This window comes from Emys orbicularis, chromosome 1 (genome assembly GCF_028017835.1).
Source record: "Emys orbicularis isolate rEmyOrb1 chromosome 1, rEmyOrb1.hap1, whole genome shotgun sequence".
NCBI lineage: Eukaryota > Metazoa > Chordata > Testudines > Emydidae > Emys > Emys orbicularis.
In genome coordinates this window covers 144663125-144685256 of record NC_088683.1, presented here as the reverse complement: position 1 = coordinate 144685256, position 22132 = coordinate 144663125, and the positions used below count along the sequence as shown (strand labels likewise).

At 48.4% G+C, this 22132-nt stretch overlaps 1 protein-coding gene across 1 annotated transcript in view; it reads left to right on the top strand.

The window, feature by feature from the left end:
* Positions 1 to 3401: 3401 nt before the first annotated feature.
* The window catches only part of LOC135895212 (alpha-2-macroglobulin-like), a 53779-nt gene continuing 35048 nt past the window's right edge, over positions 3402 to 22132 (top strand). Inside the window, exons 1-11 of the mRNA XM_065423288.1 lie at positions 3402 to 3538; positions 7379 to 7562; positions 9518 to 9674; positions 9976 to 10028; positions 15336 to 15356; positions 16489 to 16657; positions 18669 to 18753; positions 19791 to 19914; positions 20890 to 21004; positions 21183 to 21292; positions 21768 to 21929. Of these exons, the coding sequence (XP_065279360.1) occupies positions 3450 to 3538; positions 7379 to 7562; positions 9518 to 9674; positions 9976 to 10028; positions 15336 to 15356; positions 16489 to 16657; positions 18669 to 18753; positions 19791 to 19914; positions 20890 to 21004; positions 21183 to 21292; positions 21768 to 21929 (1269 nt within the window). The 5' untranslated portion in view covers positions 3402 to 3449. The remainder of the gene's footprint in view (positions 3539 to 7378; positions 7563 to 9517; positions 9675 to 9975; positions 10029 to 15335; positions 15357 to 16488; positions 16658 to 18668; positions 18754 to 19790; positions 19915 to 20889; positions 21005 to 21182; positions 21293 to 21767; positions 21930 to 22132) is intronic.

Below are 22132 nucleotides of genomic sequence, written 5' to 3'. Positions count from 1 at the left end.
AGCTTCAGCCCTGGGTAGGGTTGGCAACTTTCTACTTCACACAAAACCAAACACCCTGCCCCCTGCCCCATCCCTCCTCTGAGGTCCCACCCCTGCCATGGCTCTTCTCTGAGGCTCCAGGCTGGGGATAGAGCCAAGGGGTTCGAAGTATGTGAGGCAGCTCCAGGCTGGGGCAGGGGGGTTGGGTGCAGGGGGGTTCGGGCTCCAGCTGGGGGTGCTGGCTCTAATGTGGGGCCGAGGATGAGAGATTTGGGGTGCAGGAGGGGGCTGGGGCAGGGGGCTGGGGTGCAGGAGGGGTGAGGGCTCTGACAGGGGATATGGGCTTTGGTGTAAGGCCATGGATGAGGGGTTTGGGGTGCAGGAGGGGGCTCCGGGCTGGGATTGAGGAGTTCAGAGGGTAGGATGGGGATCAGGGCTAGGGCAGGGGGTTGGAGTGTCGGGGTCGGGAGCTCTGGCTGGGGGTGTGGGTTCTGGGTTGGGGATGGGGATGAGGGTTTTGGGGTGTAGGAGGGGGCTCCGGCCTGGGATCGAGAAGTTTGGAGGGGGATCAGGGCTTGGGCAGGGGGTTGGGGCACGGGATACAGGCTCCGGTGGCACTTACCTCAGGTAGTTCCCAAAAGCGGTGGCATGTCCCTCCTCCAGCTCCAATGTGGAGGCGCGGCCAGGCGGCTCTGTGCGCTTCCCAGTCCACAAGCACCACCCTGCAGCTCCCATTAACCATGGTTCATGGCCAATGGGAGCTGCAGAACCGGCGCTTGTGGCAGGAACAGTGTGTGGAGCCCCCTGGCTGCCCCTACACATAGGAGCCGGAGGGGGGACATGCTGCTGCTTCCGGGAGCCGCATGTAGCCATGGCAGGCAGGGAGCCTGCCTTAGCCCTACTGCGCCACCGACCAGACTTTTAATGGCCCTATCAGCAGTGCTGACCAGAGCCACTAGGGTCACTTTTTGACTGGGCATTCCAGTTGAAAACCAGACACCTGGCAACCCTAGCCTTGGGCTTCGGCTTTGGCCTCCCCGCCTGGAGGCAGGGCCCAGGCGGGCTCAGGCTTCGGTCCCCCCTACTGGGGTCATGTAGTAATTTTGTTGTCAGAAGGGGGTCGTGGTACAATGAAGTTTGAGAACCCCATGTCTAGTTTCAACTTCTAGTCATTGGATCTTGTTAAGAACCCATTATCAAATGTACAAACTTATATTGGGTTCAAGTCACCCCTTAACCTTCTCTTTGTTAGACTCAAGGAGTTCAATCTATTTATCTTATCACTAAGTGGCTCTTCTCTGAACCCTCTCCAGTTTATCAGCACCCTGCTTGCATTATAGACACCAGAACAGGGCACATTATTCCAGCAGTGGTTGCACCAGTGCCACATGCATTCCTGGACTCCCCCCACAGCTCTGGCAACACCTTTCATCCTTCCCTGCAGCCCCCTCTGGACCTCTCTTAAGACCATTATTTCACAGAGCCTTCTTGAGCCCCGATTTCTCAGACATTATGAACTGACAGCTGGGGCATGAAAAATTTCCTTTGAGCATAAAGGGAGGGACAGTATGAAGGGGACTGTGCAGGGGATATTAACTCACTGTCCTGTTCATTGACAGGACCCTCTGAGTCCGTGGTCCAAGGACTTTTAAAGTACTATACTAACTCTTCACATGTTTTCACTTCCCACTCCTGGACCCACAGTGGGGTGAAGGCTGGGTTATCACCCACAGCCAATTGCATAACCTCACCACATGTTTGTCTTTTCCAACTATTTGTACTGGAAGTGACTAGAGCTGGGCCTGTGTGGGTTTGAGATTACAGCTGAGTGACATTTTTTGTACAAAAGTCTCTTTTTTTGGCAGCAAAAATGCAGCTTGGGCAGCAGCAAAACGTTTTGCAAATTATTTTAGTTTTTTGGGGGGAAAAACCTTAAACCAAATTCCAGAAAAAGAAAATGTTTTGTTTTGAAATTTTCCAATAAAATGTTATAGGGGTTTGGGGTTGTGTTTTTTTTTTTTTTTTGTCTTTTCAAAATTTCCTTTAATTTATTTTTAAAATACTCAAAAACATAAAAAAAAAGACTCAACATAAAAATTAAATGTTTTCTTTCAGGGTGAATGAAATTTTTCTTTTGAGCCAAAACAATTTTTTTCAACCTTTCACTTCAGTAAATCTTTAGAAAACTTTTGGTTGTCAGGAACTGAAAAATTACTCATTCTCCCAGGTCTACTGGGGAGCTGAATAGGATCCATCCTTCCCTTGACTAAGTTTCCCCTGTATTTCAGATCTCTGTTTCGTGGAAGCAGGGCAGGGGCTGCCCACACTTCCTGAATGATCTTAATTCCCTAATGGGGTAAGGGATTAATCTTCAGAATGTCTACTTCTGTTTTCCCATCTGCTCGCCAAAGGGCTTCTTCCTTTGCCTTTCTATAGCACTTCCCATCAGAAGATCCTAAACCACTTGACAATCATTAGTCAGTTGAGCCCAACACACCTCTGCCAGGTGGGTCAGGATCATTACCTCCATTTTACTGGTGGGTAAACTGAGGCACGGAGAGGGGCGTGAACGTGCCCAAGGTCACACAGTGAATCGGTGGCAGGGCTGAGAAATGAACCCACTTCTCCCAACTTTCTCTCACAAGATTTTCCCTCCTCTGTTTAGAGCCCCAGTGTGCCAATCTTACTGTGCTCCAAAGAGACCATTCACGACTAGCACCAGCTTCCTGCTCCCTCGAACAACTGAGGGCACTGATATGCCCAGAGCTAGCTCTGTGGACATGAGCAAGTGTGCTCTACGCACTCCTAACAAGGGCAGTGGCACAAACACACCCCTACAGGGGCAGCTCCACTCCTGCAGCCAGCAAAGGGCACTTTTATAACCATGGCCAGCTCTGACACTCGCCATGCAGCCAGGGGCAATGGTACACAAAATGGTCTCACTGGCATCCCCTGTGAGCTGTACTGGAGGGATATTATTGGAAGTAGCTGGCTATCATACCAGAGGAATACAGCATAGGAACAGGAAAGGTTTCTCTGGAAACACTGGGCAGGATTTGGGAGTTGGTTCCAATCCCCACAGAATGCTGGACTGGCCCTGTAATGAGCTAAAGGGCTTTTCCAACCACCGCAGAGTGCTGCTGGAGTGATACAAACGGATTTGGGGGTGAATGGTTCAGACACAGGAGAGTGTCTCACATGAACACCTCCAATAAATATCTTCCCCCAGTTTGTCAGGGTCTGGCCAGGGACAGTCTCTGTGCCATGAGTCAGAGCTATTGGCTCTGGCTCCCCCTCACGTACCTCTCTCCATTTCCCAGATGGTCCTGGCCCCCTGCCCTCATCTCGCCCCTCCCGGGAGCTGTTTGCAGAGAGAGGTATAAAGAGGCGGACCCAGCGGATAGCCAGGGTGCAGGGAGCCAGCGGACAAGTCTGTGTGTCTGCCTCACTCACCACCCTCGCTCTGCACCATGGGGAAGGACAGGCTGCCCGGTGGCCCGAGCATCTTCCTCCTGCTCCTCTTGCTCCTCCCTGGAGACACCTCGCCCGCCACTGAACCGTAAGCTGCACATGCACGGGCTCATGCTGTCTTCTCGTTTCTTTCCTTCATCCCCCTCACAGCTCTGCCAATGCCACTCAGTCCGGCCTAGCCACCCCCTGCTATTCCAGTGCTGGGCTCCCCACACAGCTCTGCCAATGCCCCTCAGTCCTGCCCTGCAGCCCCCTGCTATTCCACTCTGGGGCTCCCCACACAGCTCTCTCTAGCTGTATCCCTACCTAGACATCTTCAGGAGTTTGGCTCTCCCTGTGGTTTCATGGGCAATATGCCATCTGCCTTGTGGTACCTTTCGTGGATGGGCCCCAGTTTCCTTGCCTGTGAGGGAGAGCTCAGAAAAGTGTTTCTCTTTTCTCCTCTTCTTTAAAGCCAGTTTGCTTCCCTTGGCAGCCACAGACTGTGCTTGTTCCCAAAGAGAGTCTGTGACCTAGATTCCTGACTGTCAGCACAGACCCTGGCAGTGGCACACTCTGCTGGAATATCCACCTGGGGCACTGCAAACTAGCAACTTGGCTGCAACCTCGCCTCCATTGAGGGGCCTGAAGAGGGCGCGTGGCCAAGCTCAGCCAGGAGCTGGATGGACTCAGGGTATCCCTTTGGCAGTGTCGACTGGCAGAGAGTTCCCCTGGAGCCCAGCATAGATTAGAGCGTTTACCCTCCAGTGCACACTCCCCTGTCCTGGGTGCAGCACTCCTCCTTGTTGGTGTACACGAGCAGGTGCAATTTACACTGCCCTGATTCAGTGGGGGAGGGATCTAGTCCCATATCTCCAATGTCAGATCTCTTAACCCAATGAATGCCTTGTTAGAATTGTTTGTTTGTGTTGCAGCAGTGCCTATGCACCCCAGTTATGGATCAGGATCCCCACTGTGCTAGGCTTTATACAAATACAGAACAGGGAGACAATCTATAGCTGGCTGGAAACTGGAATTGCCATGCCACCGGAAAGCCTGACATTTTAAAATTTGTTTTAATTCCAAATCGGAATGTGCAGTTTAAATGTTGAGAGGAAGGGAATTACAGAAAATTTTGATTCAGAAACATGGAAATGTTTCATTTTGATAATGTCACAACATTTTGTTACGATAATATTGAATAATTATAATGTAAATGTATAGAAATATTATACTACAACATAATATTAAAGGGAAAATGAAACATTTTGATGTTATTGAAACGAGAAAGTTGAAACCATTTGTTTTATCATTTTTCAATTGGGCCCTTGGTCAAACTCGACATGTTCCCACAAACCGGTTCCATTTTGACTAAACTACACTGTCCGACAGAAAATAGTTTCATCAGATTTTTTTCACCCAGCTGTATTCCATTCTGAGCATGTAGCTTGTGTCTGGTCAGACATGTTGTCTACATCCTGCACCTTTAAATGGAGAGAAGACCCCCTCTGTGCTGCAGAAGCACTTGCAGTTTTGTGTTCAGTTGCATCCTGCTGCACAGGAGAGGCCCCACTCTTCTCTCCATCTGTCTTACCGAGACCTGCCTTGTGTGCAGTCTTGTTCTCTCGGCCTAAACTAAAGTTCATGCAGGTTGAGAGGGCAAGGGAAGAACAGAATGTGATGCCAGTCACAAGTTTTATTCTGCTCCATGAGGCATTTTATGCTGTTTAACCAAGTAATCGGCATATTAGTGACTATTTTGTGTATATGCTTAGTTTACAGTTGACATATTCTGCCCCAAGCTGGTTGGGAGGAGAGGAAGAGGGGAGGGGTGGTGTTCACCGGGAAGCTGAACAAAACCTGGCAGCTTTGGCTGGGGTAGCAGGTGCCCAGGAGGGTCAGATGCGGAGCTGCTGGGGTTATTGTTACTGAGTGGTAAGGCTTTAACTCCTGGGATGCTTTGAGCTGTTCGGGTCACAGCGGCTGGGGGTCTGTACCGGGGGGAGCCTGGGGCCAGTATCAGGTCTCTCACATTCTGTCATCACCTCCAGGCTGCTTGCTGTGATCCAGCAGGAAGAGTGGAGGCACCTGGCTGTCGGCTCAGCAAATGCCACAGCTGCCTCTAGCAGCCAAGGGGCAACTGCAGGAAACTGCCTGCTGCCTGCTTACGGTTCAGCTATTCACTGAGGCTCTCATACTGTGCTAATCATTGTAGTACCAGCGAGCCTGCCACTAGAGTATTAAGCAACACGACTGTCACGTGTTGTTCCTTTTGTCATCCTCACCCCAGAGGGAGAAGTGTGTGCAGCGCAGTGCTTCATTTGTAATGAAAGAGATGCTGGGGCTCAAGCAATTAGGTGCCTGGGCTCAAGCAATTTTTTTACAAGCCCAGAGGTGCCAGGGCAATGAACTGCCAAGCCTAGAGGTGCCGGGGCTCAGCCCTGGCAAGCCCTGGCACAAATTAAGCACTGGAGCAGTGTCAGGTTTTGGCAGTGTGCGGCCTTTTCTGTTCTGATGTGTGAGAATCCAGCTGAGCTGCAGGGACATGTGACAGGGCTGCGAACGGGTGAATGTCACACATGAGGCAGGACACTTGGCAGCGCTAAACGTAGGCCCTGGCTTTCCATGGCCTCGCTCTTCGTATCGCCATTTACAGCAGGGCAGAGTAGGTGTCAAATGCTACCAGAGCAGAACCGCGCTCTTCAGACTCCCTTTGCACTCACTCTGCACCAGGTGCCAGACGGGGGAGAATCAGCCCCCAGCCTTTATTGGCAGAGATTGAAGGTAGAGAGAAAATCACTCAGGGCTTGATCCAAAGCCCAGTGAGGGGAATGGAAAGAGTCCTATTGACTTCCATGGGCTTTGGCTCAGGCCTAACAAAGGGCGAAGTGGAATTTAATCAGAGCCAGGTTAAGGCTACTCCTACCTAACTCTGTCATTTTGAAATCTTGGCTAAGCAAGATGAACAGCCCCCCGGCAGAAAGCTGGGTGTCCCAGGGAGCTTCAAACTGCTGCACGTCCAGCCTCCCAGCAGTGACGCTCTGCCAGCATCTCTGCTCTGAGTCAGCAGGCTGCAGCCACGGCCGGTGAGATCTCCTTCTGTAGCCCAAATCACTCTGTTGTTGTCATTGCCGGCAAGTTGGGTAAAGTCCTCACTAACATTTGAACCTGTAAGCGAGCACTTTTCATCCAAAGATCTCCAGGCACATTAAAGGGGGGGGGGGTGTAAGCAGCATCTTCAGGATCCCAATATCAGAAATGGGGAAACTGAGGCACAAAGCAGTGACGCCCAGTAGCACACAGCATGTCACTGACACACCCAGGCATAGCAAGGAATTCTCAAGCTAAAGCCCTGTCCACTAGGCCACGCTGCCCCTTTAGCACAATGGCCATTCCCTACAGTCAGATGTCAGCGCACACACAGCCATCCATACATTTGTATCTCTCCATTACTGAGAGTAGCAGGTGACACACCTAGATCGACAGACAGCTAGAGAGGAGATTAGATTAAAAGCCCTGATCCACACTCCTGTGTAACTGCCTGCCAGTCTCCATGGAGGTACAACAAGCATTTCATCTGAGCTCCCTGCCCCCTGTTCAGATAATACAGCAAGGGGCTGTGGGATACACAAACCTCAATTAACAGCCTGGAACTTTTCAAGCCATCCCCACTCCCTGCTGGGAGCCTGAACAAACAGCCCTTGGACAGCAATCGCTGTTAGCACAGAACTAGTTCCTTCACTCCAGGTGGTGTCCTAGGATCCTGGCTGACTGAGCAGACTGGCTAGTATGTTACAAAAGCAAAATGAAATTCACCTTCCTGTATGTACAAATTACAGTGCAGATGGATGGTCGGGGATTCGGCTGCCACACTAACCAATGCCCTTTCATCAATACCTTCTCCATTCCCCATCCCCGCCTCTCTGACCTGTGCCCTTCCCCTTCCCAGGCAGTACATGGTGCTAGTGCCCTTTCTGATCCACACCAACGGTCCTGAAAAGGTCTGTATCCAGCTGACCCACCTGAACGAGTCTGTGACGCTGAGCGCCACGCTGGAATACGCAGGGGAGAACAGGAGCCTGATCGCAGACGTGGTGTCAGAGAAGGACGTGTTCAAGTGCGTCCCGTTCACAGTGAGTATCTGACCCCCACAGGGTTTATTACCTGAGTCTATAAGATAGTGACAGCCTGGGACCAACCCCTGAAAGGCCTGATACCATCAGAAATCACAAACAGAGCCAGGCTCAGGTAGGAGACATTCAAGGAAAACAACAGTTCCTACTGGCAGTGCTGCGGATGATTCATTAGGAATGATCTTTAGTAAGTACTGAGGTCAGTGCCCGGCACGATGCTGGGAGAGACTGTGGTACAGGCTGTGGTGTGCTGGCTTTGTTGGGTGCTTTTCTCTCTGAGTCAGTGCTGACCTTACAGCTGCGGACTGGTCTCCCATTTCTCAGGGGGCTCCACAAGCCTCTGAGTGAGACCGACAAGAAAGCCATGGAAGGAGGAGGTTAGAAAACTTCCTCGAGACCATTGACATCTGTCAAGGCTGAATCCCCACTCTGTCACTCCAAGTGCAGAAGGTGGGGGCCCGCGAGGATTCTAAAAATTAATACTGGCCACTCTGGGTTTGTATTAAACTCCCAAGGTTACAGCTTTTCTCTGATACCTTGGTTTGGTAAACGCTGCCACCACCCAAATGCAAAAAAAAAAAAAAAAACCCTTGGACCCAGGTAGGCGCACTTGGGAATTCCTCCCTGTGGGGTACCCTCAAGCCCTTTCACCCCCCTGCGGGGAAGCACTGAGAAAGAAAACAAAGGAAATTAGCTGTTGCCTCCAGCTAATCAAACAGCATATGCACAAACATCTTAGGGCACCAAAAATCCAATCCTGTTCTTAAAAAAGGAAAATTTTATTAAAAACAAAAAGAAAATATATCTGGAACTTAGGCTTTTGCTAGATTTTAAAAGAGCAATTCCAAAAAGTATGCACCCAAAATAGCTTCTTGGGGGTTCAGCTTAAAGGTTACAAGCAAACAAAAGCATTTGAGGTTAGCACAGAGGAGATCCACAAGCCAAAATAAAGAAATGACCTGATCATGTCTACCTAAACATTCCCTATCCCAATGAGTCCTGCTAGGCATGGAAAATAATTTTTCATACCTGGTTCAAACCTTACACGGTATTTCTGCTTATAGCATTGCTGCTCTGTGTTCCTGCAGACCAAAGAGAGCAACCACAACCAAAGGGAAAGTTTCTTTTCCCATTTAAAAAAGTTCTAGCCTTCCCATTGGCTCTTTTGGTCAGGTGCCCACTTTTTTTCTTTTACCTGTGGGCTTGTTAACCCTTTACAGGTAAAGCAAGCAGAGGACACACCAAGAGGGATTTTACAGCTAACTGGTGGGCTGGGTGTCCATCAAAGGGAGCTATCCTCCCTTTATTTATCACAACGTCCATGAGCTCATCTTGTGCCTCTCCCGGGGGCCAGTTCAGGGTTTCTCCCTGCGCTCTCAAGGCTGGCTGGGGGGACAGTAGAAGAAAATGGACCCAGCCCAGAAGTAATTAATCAAATGTAGCTTCCCATTTTCCTCCATCACTGGGATCCACAGCTGGGGGGACACGATCACAGTCCATCAATCCCTTTGAGGAAGGAGCATAACGAGGGAAGGGAAATGACCCCCAGTCTTGGCAAGAGGCAGCACAAGTGGTGATGGGCAGAAGGAAAAGCTGAGACTAAGATACTGGGAGAAGTTCTTAAGATATGAGCTGCTGGGGTGAAGGAGTCAGAGACTCCTTGTAGGGAGGGGATGGCCGGGAGTGGCAGGCAGAGTCTCCTTTGGAGGAGGAGGTGAGGGCCCCATCACTGCAAAGATTCTGGCAGCATAGAGGAGACATTAGTGGGGATGGAGGAGAAGAGTCCTGCAAAACCAGGGTGAGGTCAGACTGGCAGAGCCCCAGACCCCACAATCCCTCATTCTGGTAGGTACGTGGTGACCTTTTTGTTTGGTTTCCATGTACAACTCCAGCCTCCAAGGGCTCAGTGCAGAGGGGAGCGTCTCTAAGGCAGCGGGTCTTTTGCTGTTCTCCAGGTTCCAAAGTCCAGCAGCTCATCAGCAGCGTTTCTCACGGTGCTGGTGAAGGGGCCGACGCTGGAGTTCAGGAGCCGGAAATCGGTGCTGGTCAAGAACTCAGAGAGCCTGGTCTTTGTGCAGACGGACAAACCCATCTACAAACCTGGACAAACAGGTACAGGGAATCAGGCGTGGAATTAGATACAGAGCAGAAAATCCTCCCTGACTCCCCAGAGACCCCACAACTCGTCACCAAGTTAGTACAGCTGGCAGTAAACCTGCCTTCCCACCTCCTCCCCACCAGTCATAAACCTGGGGAGTGTGGTGTATGCATCCAACCCTGCATGTGTCCATGGGTCATTGCATCTGGGCCAGGCATGCACACAGCAGCTGCCTCAATGACTGATGGTCCCTGGGTGAACGGCTGCAGGAGTAACAATGAAAATCTCTTCCTCTCTCAATCATGCCCTCTGCAGTTCTGTTTCGGATCGTCTCTCTGGACGAAGACTTCCGTCCCCTGAATGAGAAGGTAGGTCTGATCGCTGATTAGTTTCCATGGCTGACTTGGTGAGCGCTGATGATGACCCTTTAAAGTCCTTTGTGATTCCTAAGGAACTTATTTCTATTAACATCCGTCTAGAGCCGTAAAAGTGACTGTGTAAAGCAAGTGATGCCTTCTGACTCCCCACATCTTCTTTATAAGGGTCAAATTCTGCCATGATTTACACCCCATTCAACTTCATTGACAGAGTGTACATAGGACAAAATATGTCCTTTTATGGCAGAATATGAATCATGCTTTATTATAATGTAAAACTGTCTAATGTCAAAACTTTTTGGCAATTTTATTAAATCACGTTTAATTTAAACATAAGTCTTTTGCAAATACAAAAAGAAAAACATACAACAGTCTACAACAGCAACATCATATAAAACATATACAACCTTAAAAGGTCAATTAGAACCTAATAAAAATGCTCCTCATTGGTCAAATGCTGGAAGGGCAAAAATTGCCAGTGATTTGATTACTACCAGAGAATGAGAAAAAAATAAAAACATTATCCTTTTGAGATGGTGATAAAAATTCTTTTTATATAAAAGAGGTAAAATCCAGTATGTTCTCAGAAGCTGGAAAAATCTACAATCTTCCATTGCTCCAGAGTTACACAGGCAAAAATGAAAATGTGAAGGAACTTTTCCATATCTACCTGTAAGGACAGCAATTTCCATGGTTTGGGATCTTAATTGAGTATATCCCTTACATAAATGAGGATTTCATAATTCAGTCAAATACTGTTCAAAACATGAGCCATCTTCAAAGTAGAAAACCAAAAGACAAACTTTGAACCATGAATCACAGCCTGATCTTCTTGTTGGGTAATATTTGTCAATCTTTGTTTAAGTAGTTGATTACACTGATTAAAAGATATCGACAATAAGTAATAGAAAAATCCAGCCTATTTATAATAAATTGGAAGGTCTTATATCATGGCAATATGGAGTGCACAGGTTGTTCCTCCATCTCCTGAAGGCAAAAATGGGGCAATCTGTAATCTGGAAGAGTACAGATCTTAGACCAAGTATCAGAGGGGCAGCCGTGTTAGTCTGGATCTGTAAAAAGCAACAGAGAGTCCTGTGGTACCTTTAAGACTAACAGATGTATTGGAGCATAAGCTTTCGTGGGTGAATACTCACTTCGTCAGACGCATGATGAAGTGGGTATTCACCCACGAAAGCTTATGCTCCAATACATCTGTTAGTCTTAAAGGTGCAACAGGACTCTCTGTTGCTTTTTACAGATCTTAGACCAAAATTTAAGAAAAGTAATACAAGCTCTATGACTTATAGTAAAACCATCCACCTCAGCACGTAAAAACAAAGGAGGGGTAGAATTTGGGAGAATCATGTCTCCTCACAAAATTATTTTGAATGATCTCTAAGGCTGAAATTTGGCCCCTAAATCAAACTTCAGCCTCATAGATCATCTATGACATTATTTTTGCATTAAAGATTATTAGTACTGGGGCAGCTCTGTTCCCAACATATGGGCAGGTAAAACAGAGCACCCCTTGGCCAGAGCTAAGGGCCTTTTGTTTTAAGTCTTCATGATAAGGAAACCAGTGGCCTAAATGATGAAACTTTATCCCTAAATAAGTAAAAGCAAAGATTCGTTTGTTCTGCCCAAAAATCGTGACTTTGGGCTTATAATTGAGAACTAAGCCTTGAGAGTTATAATAAGAGAAAAAACAAGATAATAACTATCGGAGGCATCTTGGATGCTGCGATAAAACAACCGTGCCATCAGCATATAACAACACTGGAATGGATCTACTCTTAATTTGCAGGGGAGAGAAATGATCTTCCTTTACAACATCACCGCTTCATTAATATATACATTAAAAAGAAGAGGCACTGGAAAGCAAACCTGCCATACTCCCCTAGAAATAGGGGAAACAGTACGTTCTCCATTGGCTTTAGTTTTTAACCTCACCATATTGCACTGGTGTAGAGCCTCCAAAATATGCAAAAGTCTTAGATCGATTCTCATCCTTCTTAATTTTGCCCAGAGTTTTTCTTGGTTAATAAAATCAAATGCCATCTTTAGATCTATGAAAGCAGCATATAAACTACTACCATTAACCACAGTATATTTATAAATCATATAGGATAAAATAAAATAATTATCCACTGTGGCTCTACCAGACCTAAAGCTGGACTGCTCTTCGCGTAGTAAATTAGCCTCTAAAGCCCATATTTCAAGTTTAGAGAGTAAAAATCTGCATTAAATCTTCCCTGCCACATCTAACAGACCAATCGGTCTATATGAAGCAGAATTCTTTCTGTCCCCTTTTTTAAAAATAGGAACTATAATAGTGAACTTCCCACCAGACGGAATCCATCTGGTATGATTAATGACAGTAAATAATTTAGCCAAGTCTGGGGACCACCAATTAGGATTATCCTGAGAAACTTCATCAGAGAGAAAATCTTCTCCTGGAGGTTTTTTTCCATTGTTGGGCTAAAATTAATGAGTGTACTTCACTGTACTGTACTAAAAGCCAGAGTAGTAAATCAAAGAGAGGATTCCTCATTGCATCAACTATGGTAGAATTAGATTAAAAAACTGGTTGAGGAGAATCATTAAAGACCTGGCCAAAATGTACTATCCAAGCTTCATGATTAATATGGGGTTCATCATTCAGAGTAGATCTACCAGAACCCGTGGCCGCCATCTTCTAAAATGTGGAAGAATTTTTAGCTTTAGCTGCTGCTTCAAAACCCTTCCACAAGGATCTAAGATATTCTTGGTTTTTCTGATCTAATACATGTTTGTATTGTCTTCTGGCAGCTACTAAATTATGAAGTAAATTAGGAGACGGATTGCATTTTACCCTATTAGCTAGACAAACTACAGCTGTCTTTTCCTTCACACAGTCTGCATCAAGCCAAGTGTACTTATCTTTGAAAGCATTTTTAGAACAGTTAAAAGAAAAATCAATTTGTTCAGAGACGAGTGGTTGCAAGGACTTTCCCAGCAACTCATGTGATTCACAAATTTGAGAGGAATTCAAGGACTTAATAATGATGTCTCTGAGAAATCTAACATCAGAGTCTTCCAATCCCCTAGATAATTTGTCAGGAATGGCTGAGCTTTAGTCTTTGTAACTACATTTAATTAAGGCATCCTCACCCATGGGTAATAAAAACCTCACTAGAAACAGCACATCATTGTAATTACAGAGAAATCCCTACAATGATGAATTACACAGGGATAATAATATTATCAATAACACTCCCAGCTGTCAATTAACTTTATGTGAAATGTCCCCTCACTTCTTCGATTTACAGGTATCATATTAAACTTATTCAATAATACCTTCTGTTTTTGTCCAGAGATGTTAACCATCTGATCTCCAGAGTTTTAGGGGGGAAGTTTAAAAATCTTCTCAGTGTTTTCTTCCCCTCATACTTGGGAAGGAGATTAATCTTGCCCCTGGAGCAGGAAGTGAAAATTGTCCTGTTAAGATCTTGTTGCCAGAGGTGAATAAACTGGAAAGAGTGCAGAGGAGAGCAACAAAATTTATAAGAGTTTTCAAAAACCTGATCTATGAGGAAAGGTTGAAAGAATTGGGCAATGTTTAGTCTCGAGAAGAAAAGGCTGAGGGAGGACTACATGATAAATTGCCCACAGTTGGTGGAGCTAAGAACCTCCCTCTATCTTCTGTTACATCTTAAAAATCATAATCCTCTGTTTGTGGCATCCGTACGGGCCCTCTGAATATAGGAAACAGGATTTCAGGGCAGAGGGAATGAGTAGCAGGGCAGATGAATCTGCAGAGGCAGATCATTATTCTGAATGTAACGGAGCAGGCTAGTGTAACACTTCATCTGATCACAAGGAAACGTAAAACACTACTGGAGAAGTTAGTGCTTTGAACAGAATTGCAAAGAATAACTATCAAAGAAGAAGCCATTGGTTTCCACGTGCTGAGTAATAACTGGCTTCTTCAGAGGTTAATTTGTAATGAAAGAGATGTGTTATGAATTTGTAATGAAAGAGGCTCAAGCAATTAGGTGCTGGGGCTCAAGCAATTTTTTTACTTCATAACTGACACAGCAAGTCCAGAGGTGCCAGGGCTATGAACTGCCAAGCCCAGAGGTGCCGGGGCTCAGCCCTGGTACAAATTAAGCACTGGCCTCTCCATTTGATAAGACTGGAAATCAGAGACTTTCAGTGGTGGCTTTAGGAACATCCTAAGGGCCTGATTCCCCAGTGCCGTGCACCTTGCAGCATCATTAATACCAGAGCAAAGTGGGCATAAAACGTTGCCAAATGAGGCTGGTTCTGTGTGCCCCACTTTGCACTGGTGTGAGTGACAGCACCAGGGTGGGCCAGCAGTGAGTCAGGCCCTGAGGAGATCACTTCTGTCTTGTGGGAAGGCATGTGACTGGGCCTCAAGACCCCTATACCTGGCTCTGTCACACCTTCCTGCACATCGTACACTGTGATCTAGCTGACCCCTCTGCACCACCTCACTGCGAGTTTGCAGGAGCAGGGGTCCCTGAGGAGACGTCCCAGCAGCAGGCCCCGCCTGATGCTGCAGAGCAGGACACAGAGAATTCAGTTGCCACCTGAAAGCCCTGGAAACCAGCAACTTTCCAAATGGCTACATGCTCAGGGGCACATTTCCAAAGTGCCTCAGTGACTTAGAAACCCAAGTCCCATTTTCAGAAGTGACTTGGGCACTTTGGGCCAGATTGCCAAAGGGATTTAGATGCCTAAAGCCGCAGGTAGGTGCCTAGTGGGATTTTAAAAAGCACATAGGCAGGTTAGGAGCCTAACTCCCATTGGCTGCAGTGGGGAACTAGGTACCGCAGCTCTTGGAAACTACACTCGGTGCCTGTCTGCATTGTTGGGCACCTAAACACCTTTACAAATCTGCCCCCAAGTCTCACTGAAAGTCAGTGGCTCTTTGGCTCCTAAGCCACAGAACCTCAGAGGTATATAGGTGCCTGACTCCCATTGAAATCAACTGCCTAAAGTGTCTAAATCATTTTTGAAAAAGGCTTCTAAGTCACTTAGGTGATTTTGAATTTTTTACCCTGAATCCTCTAAATGCAAAACGAAGTGTTTAATTTCACAGCTGTGTTAAACTGACCAGTTCAGGCTCTAAAACATTAGAAGGCCCCGCTGGAGTTTCTCATTGAGTAGCAGAGAGCAAGGGGCAGAGGGAAATGCAGAGGAGAGACGCAGAAGTCCCCTGAACAGGGTAAATGAGCTCAGTGCACGTCTGACCTGTATTTCTAACTCTGCTTCTCCCTGTTTTCCCCACAGTTTCCACTGGTCTTCATCAAGGTAAGTGGCCCATTGATTTTTACTCTCACAGCCGCTAGCTGAAAGCTGGAGCTGCTGCGGGGATGGGGAGACTCCCGTGCTCCACAGCAGAGGGGGGCTGTAGTGTGGTGTTCGTTGTGAATGGGTAGTGCGGCCACTAGGGTGAGCAAGGAAGTAAGGGTGAGTCTGTGTGAACAGGAAATAGAGTCCTGCATTCACCCCACCCACCCTGGGGGCTGGGTCTCTGGCATCTCAGCATTGGATCACCCTAGAGATTTCAGTCCTCAGCTGCAGCGCAACATTGAAACATGACCTGCAAAGGGGAAAAATGGGCCCGTGACCTTTTCTGTTTCTTTAGGTTGTTTAAAGGAGCCTGAAAAGGGTCTTTTGTGAAAGTGAGCCCTGGTCTGCACACAAATTTCATTCCAGTTTAACTTTGTCAGTCAGGGGTGGGATTTTATACCAAAGTAGTTATACTAGTGCAGCCGCTAGCGTGGGCTCGGTTATACCAGCATAGAGGTGCCTTATACTGGCACAGCTCACTCCCCTTCCCGTACAGGGATAAGCTAGACTGGTCAAAGATATACTGGCTGCTTGAAGAGGAGTAGCAGCCCAAACAACAACATATTTAAGCCCAGATGAGCATTTCCATAGCCCATTGCCTTCCACATACCTGCATGGGGAGGGTTTTCTCAGCCCCAGAGGTAACTTGAGTATTTCAATCCTCAGCCAGAGCAGTTGCCAATTCTCAAACTGCAAATAGAACATTCAAGCTCCCAGGCACAGAGAAACTCACCGCATCCTGCTGTCTGTGCATTGGTCTCTTAGCCTTGCTCTCTCCCATCCTCCTTGCCCACTCCATGCGGCTGTGGGCATGTTGATCAGATGGGCAGACAATGGAATAGATTCAGTGCTGGTATCTGGCTGTTTAATCACATACTGATTGCACAGGACTTGACTGGTTAATCCTTTCAGGCTACTGGGAAAGTACAGAGCTGGCTGCCAGGTGCCCTAACTTCAGCTATAGAAGAGGGCGATGATCGTATATATCCTGTATCTCTGCCGAACGTTGGACTGCAACTGCCCTGCTCTGCAGCCTCATGCCGTGTAGACACCCTGCCTGTAAATGACCTTGTGCTCTCCTCACCTCTAGGACCCACAAAGGAACCGCGTGTATCAGTGGCGAGAGGTGGAGTTAAATGGGGGCCTCACCCAGCTCTCCTTCCCCCTCACCTCTGAGCCCATCCAAGGCACCTACAATGTGGTGGTGCAGAAGGAGTCGGGGACCAATCTCGAACACTCCTTTACTGTGGAGGAATATGGTAAGGAAGGGTCCGACTCGTGCTGGGGTGGGGGTGTTGGAAGCAGGAGCAACCGTCTGGAATTCATCCATTCCAGGCACAAAAATCCAGTTCAGGATTGTCTGGGGTGTAGATGAGTGAAGAGTGATCTGAGGAATGGGCCAGGAAAACACTGGAGACTTTAAGGGATCAGGATCTGAGCCCCCATCCAGTGGTGTGTAGGTTTCTCCTCATCACTTGAACTGCCAGGGTCACTGTTCACTGTAAGCCCGGGAGTATCTGGATCTGAATACAAAGGCCTATCCCTCGGGCCTACTGGATTTGGGCTGTGATTCCAGCCTTAGTACAATGCAGCTTTATTTTTGTGTAGGGTCTTTCCTACCAGTTGTGTGCAGTATATGGTACGGATGCAGAACAAACTGTGTGCATGCTGCATTACAGTGGCACAGTTTTCTCCCCCTGTGGTCTGCCAATGAAACTGGCTTAACTCACCTCTCCTTTCTACCCTTCTCCCACTTGGGTCTTCACACCTTTGTCCTTGCGGCCCCTGACACCCAGAACATCGTCAAATGTTCAAAATAAATAAATAAAGACACTTTGGCTGGAGACCAAGCCTGGAAAACATCAGCCCCAAAGGACAATCTTTCGGAAGGTTTATGAGGAAAGGAAAATGAGGCCAGCAGGAGTGGTAGATTCTCAAAGGACTTTAATTATAGTGGTTGCCACTAATCATTCAAGGAGAGAGAAATTACAGCTCTGTCTAGTCTAGGAAAATGTACCACTCCAGCCCCAACCCCGACCACTTGTGAATCGTCCCACAGAAATGCTCCAGCCACTTACAAGCATTCCAAGAGCTTGTTCTCAGCAAGCCTAAGAACCAGCTCATTCTGAACGGGTTAGTAACAGTGGCTCCACTACTCATCTCGCTGCTGTCCGACAGGGCATTCTGAAACTTCCCAGAATCCACTGCTTCTGGGGTCTGTGCTGGGAACTGCGGGATAGGTACCACATGGTGTCGCAACTGAAGGGCTTTAAAGCAGTGCTCTTGTAGGGCAAACCCGCAGAGCTCCGAACACCAGTCAGCATGGCAGTGCGGGCACAGTGACCAGCCTGTGCTCCAACTGGGCCGATCTCACTGGTTCCAGTGCTCCAGTGTGACCTGGCTCTGGACAGACTGTCACCTCCTTGCTTGGGATGCCTCTGCATGTGCCACTCCAAGCCATGCTGGCTTTTGCCTGAGCCTTATACCTACAGCAGCTCTTATTGAGTTTGCTCTCCACTCTCCCCCCTCCACCCCCACCAGTGTCTCTCTCCCATTATTACCCTCTTGTTCAGTTAGTTCATAACTGCTGAGAAAATTCACTTTGGGGCTGAAACTTGACAGTCTAGTGCCCAGCCAGGAGGCGAATGCAGTCTGTGAGCTCAGCCAGCAGGAAACAATATTTGCTTTTACCGTGTTATGAAACAGCTTTTATCCGACTCTTTTCACGCAGGGATAAGTTTAAAATGGCTGAACTTTCGGGCCAGGTTCCCTGGTGCTGTCCGTCTGCTTTGTACCACTTCAGGGACGCAAAGTAACCGGGCTTATGGCTGCTTTGCTTCACTGGAGCAGCACAGCAGCCAGAGCACACAGTGAATGTGGCCCTTTAAATCTGGTGAGTGACGATGGTGCACTGGGGAGTCGGGCCCTCACTAGGTATCACTTGCGTAGCATAGTTTGGAATACAGCCTCTAAAGCAACGACAGCCCGACGGTCGGGGTTGGGCAAGGGGAGCAAAGGGGAGGGGAGCAGGGGTTACGGTGTCTTTCTCTTCAGTGCCACAGTCCCTGGCCAGATCCTCAGCTGGTGTAAGCTGGCACAGCTGCTCTGACGGCCATGGAGCTGTGGTGATTTATAGCAGGCTGAGAATCTGGCAACATGCGTTGGGGATGGGAGGGGGAGAGGCTGTGTCTGTCACTCAGTGGGGAAGTGACAGTGATGTACATGTGTTCCCACCACTCTGCTCAACTCTGGCCCGTCTCTCCCCCTCAGTGCTGCCCAAGTACGAGGTGTCGGTGAAGCTGCCCAAGAAAATCACCATCCAGGATGAGGAGCTGAAAGTGGCCGTCTGTGGTCTGTGAGTCGCTGGGTTTGAGTCACCGTTCTTTGTGCTTGTCCACCATTGCCTTCCCGCTGCTACTCCAGAAACCAGAGCTGCAGAAGGCCCCTGGGGTCACTTTCTCTCCATCCCCAGGCGCCCTGGGCAGGATTGTTCCTACTGTCTATTCTGCACCCAGCCCAAGCTTTAAACATCCCAAGAAATGGGGCTCCTCCCCTTGCCCCAGGAAACGATGCCTCAGACTCATACAACTCCCTCTCAGAAAGGTTTTCTCCGTTATTCAACCCAAATTTCCCCTTTCTTAACATGCTTCCATCCTTCCTAATCAGACCCCCAAGTGCCCCCTTAAATAATCCTGCCCCTGCCCTTGGTGATGCCTCCTTCAGACACTTGTAGGCAGAAATTACGTCCCTACTTAGACATCCCGTAACCAGACTCGCCAGATTTAACTCTTCCTTCCCTCCTCATTAATCCCTCCCTCCAGCTCCCTGCTCATATTTCTTGCTCTTCTCTGAACACCCTCCAATTTGTCAATGGCTTTCGGGTAAAGAGGTGCCTGGAGCTGAAAACAGTGCTCCAGAGGTGTCGTGTAGCGGTGACGGGAGATGATAATCCCTCTCTATACAGCCTTAGTGCGACCCCACCTGGAAGACAGTGTTCAGCTCTGGGCCCCACAGCTCTGAGGAGACTGCACCTGGAATATTGTCTGCAGGTCTGGGCTCTTCCATACCAGAAAGGTGTGGCCAAATGGGAGGGAGCTGGGAGAAGGGAAACTCAACTGATTAAGGAGGAGAGGAGCCTGAGTATCAGGCAACATTTCCTAATGGGGCAAGCCTGCTGGGTAATGGAATAATCTCCCCCGGGAAATGGCTGGAGTCCCATCACTTGAGTCACTGAAAAACAGGACTAGATCAAGCTCCAGAGAATAGACATTAGGAAACCAGCAACAGAGTCCTCAGGGGCAATGGTATAAAGGGCCCCAAAAGGCCTCTTCTGACTGACTCTGTCTCCCTGTCTAAGCACCTTGTGTCTCTTTAACCCCTCTCTGGTTACAGATACACCTATGGGACCCCTGTCCCCGGCCTGGTGAATGTCCGTGTGTGCCGGAGATTCTCCCAGTCCAGGTCACACTGCTATGGAAGAGAGGCTGAGGCTGTGTGTGAGGAATTCACCAGACAGGTGAGTCCAAGGCCCATCCCATAGGTAGGAGGCAACTGTCTTGAGGAGGGCGATCTGTGTCTGTCAAAGGGGATTGTTAGACCTCAGCTGGGATTCTGTGTTCTGGGTTGGGCTGTATCTCACAGGAGGGAGGTATTGGTTAGAAGGAGGTGAGGCCAGGGCTGGGGGATATAAATTATGAAGAAAAACCCCTCGGGTGAAATCCTGGCCCCATTGAAATCAATGGCAAAACTCCCATTGACATCAGTCAGATCAGGATTCACCCCAAATGGGTATTTCTTCTATCTGGGAAAGAGAAGACCCTGAGAGGTTTTTGTATCAGTGAACGGGATTGAGATGGGGAGGGGAGCAGGAGCAGAGCAGAGGAGAAAGCAAGAGGGAAGTGTAGGATCCGGAAGAGAGAGAGAACTCAAGAGGAAGAAGAAGAAAGAGAGAGACAGGGCAAGGAGGTAGAGAGAACAGGGTAGAGCAATAAAGAGAGAGAGGGAGAATATGAAGGAGAAGAAAGTAAGAGAGAAAATAGAGGTAGGTTAGACAGAGATAGTTGGAGGAAAAGAAAGAGAAAGAAAGAGAAGGAGGAAGAGAGAAAGAATGTGCATGGAGAAAGAGAGAGGATTCCAAGGGTGGATAAAAGACACAATGAAATTTATCACACTAATGGGAAGTTGCAGATCTAGGGGATGTAATCTGAACAATCAAGGAACCAGGTGTGTAACTTGGAGAATTTGGGGTGAAGTGCATCAGAGAGGGCAGCATGTTGGATATGTCACTGGGGACCAGAGATGCCTTGATTGGTTTGTTGAGGAAGAAGGGAAGAGAGGGAGTCAGGCCGGATCAAGCCAATAAGAGGATGGGATTAAGGCAAACCAAGCAGTAGGCAAATGTCTTGGGTGCTGGGGTATCTGTTCCTGTTCCACACGGACCTGAATTGTACAGGGATTTCCATGGTAATTTCCTCTTTGGTCTCTGGCTCAGGCGGACGTTCGAGGCTGTGTCTCCAATGTGGTGAAGACTAAAATATTCCAGCTCAAGCGAAAGAGTTATGAGATGAAAATTGAGGTGCAAGGCAAGATCACGGAAGAGGGTACAGGTATGCATCATGCTGCCCTGCTGGAGCTGTGGGGCCGCACTGCAATAGCAGTGGGCGTTGCAAGCCAGCACTGAAGGGCACTGGCAGATCTGGACAACATGGGGCAGGATTGGAGCATCTGGAGGTGCTGCAGGTCAGTGCATTAGTTCAAGCCCCTCTTTGCCGTGTTTTCTTTCAGGGGTCGAGTTAACTGGGACAGGATCCAGTGAGATCACAGGCACCATGAGCAAAATCAGCTTTGAGCAGGTGGACTCTCATTACATACCAGGGATCCCCTTCTCCGGGCAGGTAGGGAACCTCTGAGAGCCCAGGAAATTACCTGACATGAGTGTGCTTGTCTGTGGAGAATGAGAACTTGCAAATGGAAAAGGGAAAACGTGGGAAGATCACAAACCACGGGAACAGGAGCCATCTCCCTCTGCCTCTACACATGCTGCGGTATCCTTCCCATTAGTGGGAATTGCAGCGCCTTCCTCTGACCCCCTGGTGCTGTCAGAGACAAGATACAGAGGAGAGGGCCCATTGGTGTGATCAGCACAGTCCTTCCCATGTTCCCAATCACACACTCTGTGAGGACGCGCCACCTCTTCAGGTGGTTCAGACTCACCCAGCATGTTCACACACACCTGACCCTTGGCCAGCTCTGTAGGAAACACCCTCTGGAGCTGCCTCAGGGGAATAACGTGGGGAAAGGGTCATTAGGACTGTGGGGACTGCTTTCCCTGAGTAGTAAAAGCAACGGAGATTGGATTTGTTCCTTTAGGTGAAGCTGGTGGACGGGACCGATGCTCCAATCGCCAACGAAACCATCCGGATTTCCATAGGGGGAAATAAATACGAAGCCAACTACACAACGAATGAAGAGGGCCAAGTCTCGTTTTCTATAGACACTGTCAACTTCACAGAAAACTCCATTCAAATCACTGTGAGTGGCTGAATCCAGGGAGCTAGGGGATGGGAGGTGTCACTGACTAAGCTCCAGGGGAGATGTCCGTGGGTTTATTGATCTCTCTGCCCATCAGGAGATAAAACAAAGAGTTTGTTGGCTGGGAATTTCAGTCTCCTCCTCTCTGTCTTGCTCTCTCTCTGTCTGTCCCTTGCTCTCTGTGTCTTGCACACACTCTGTCG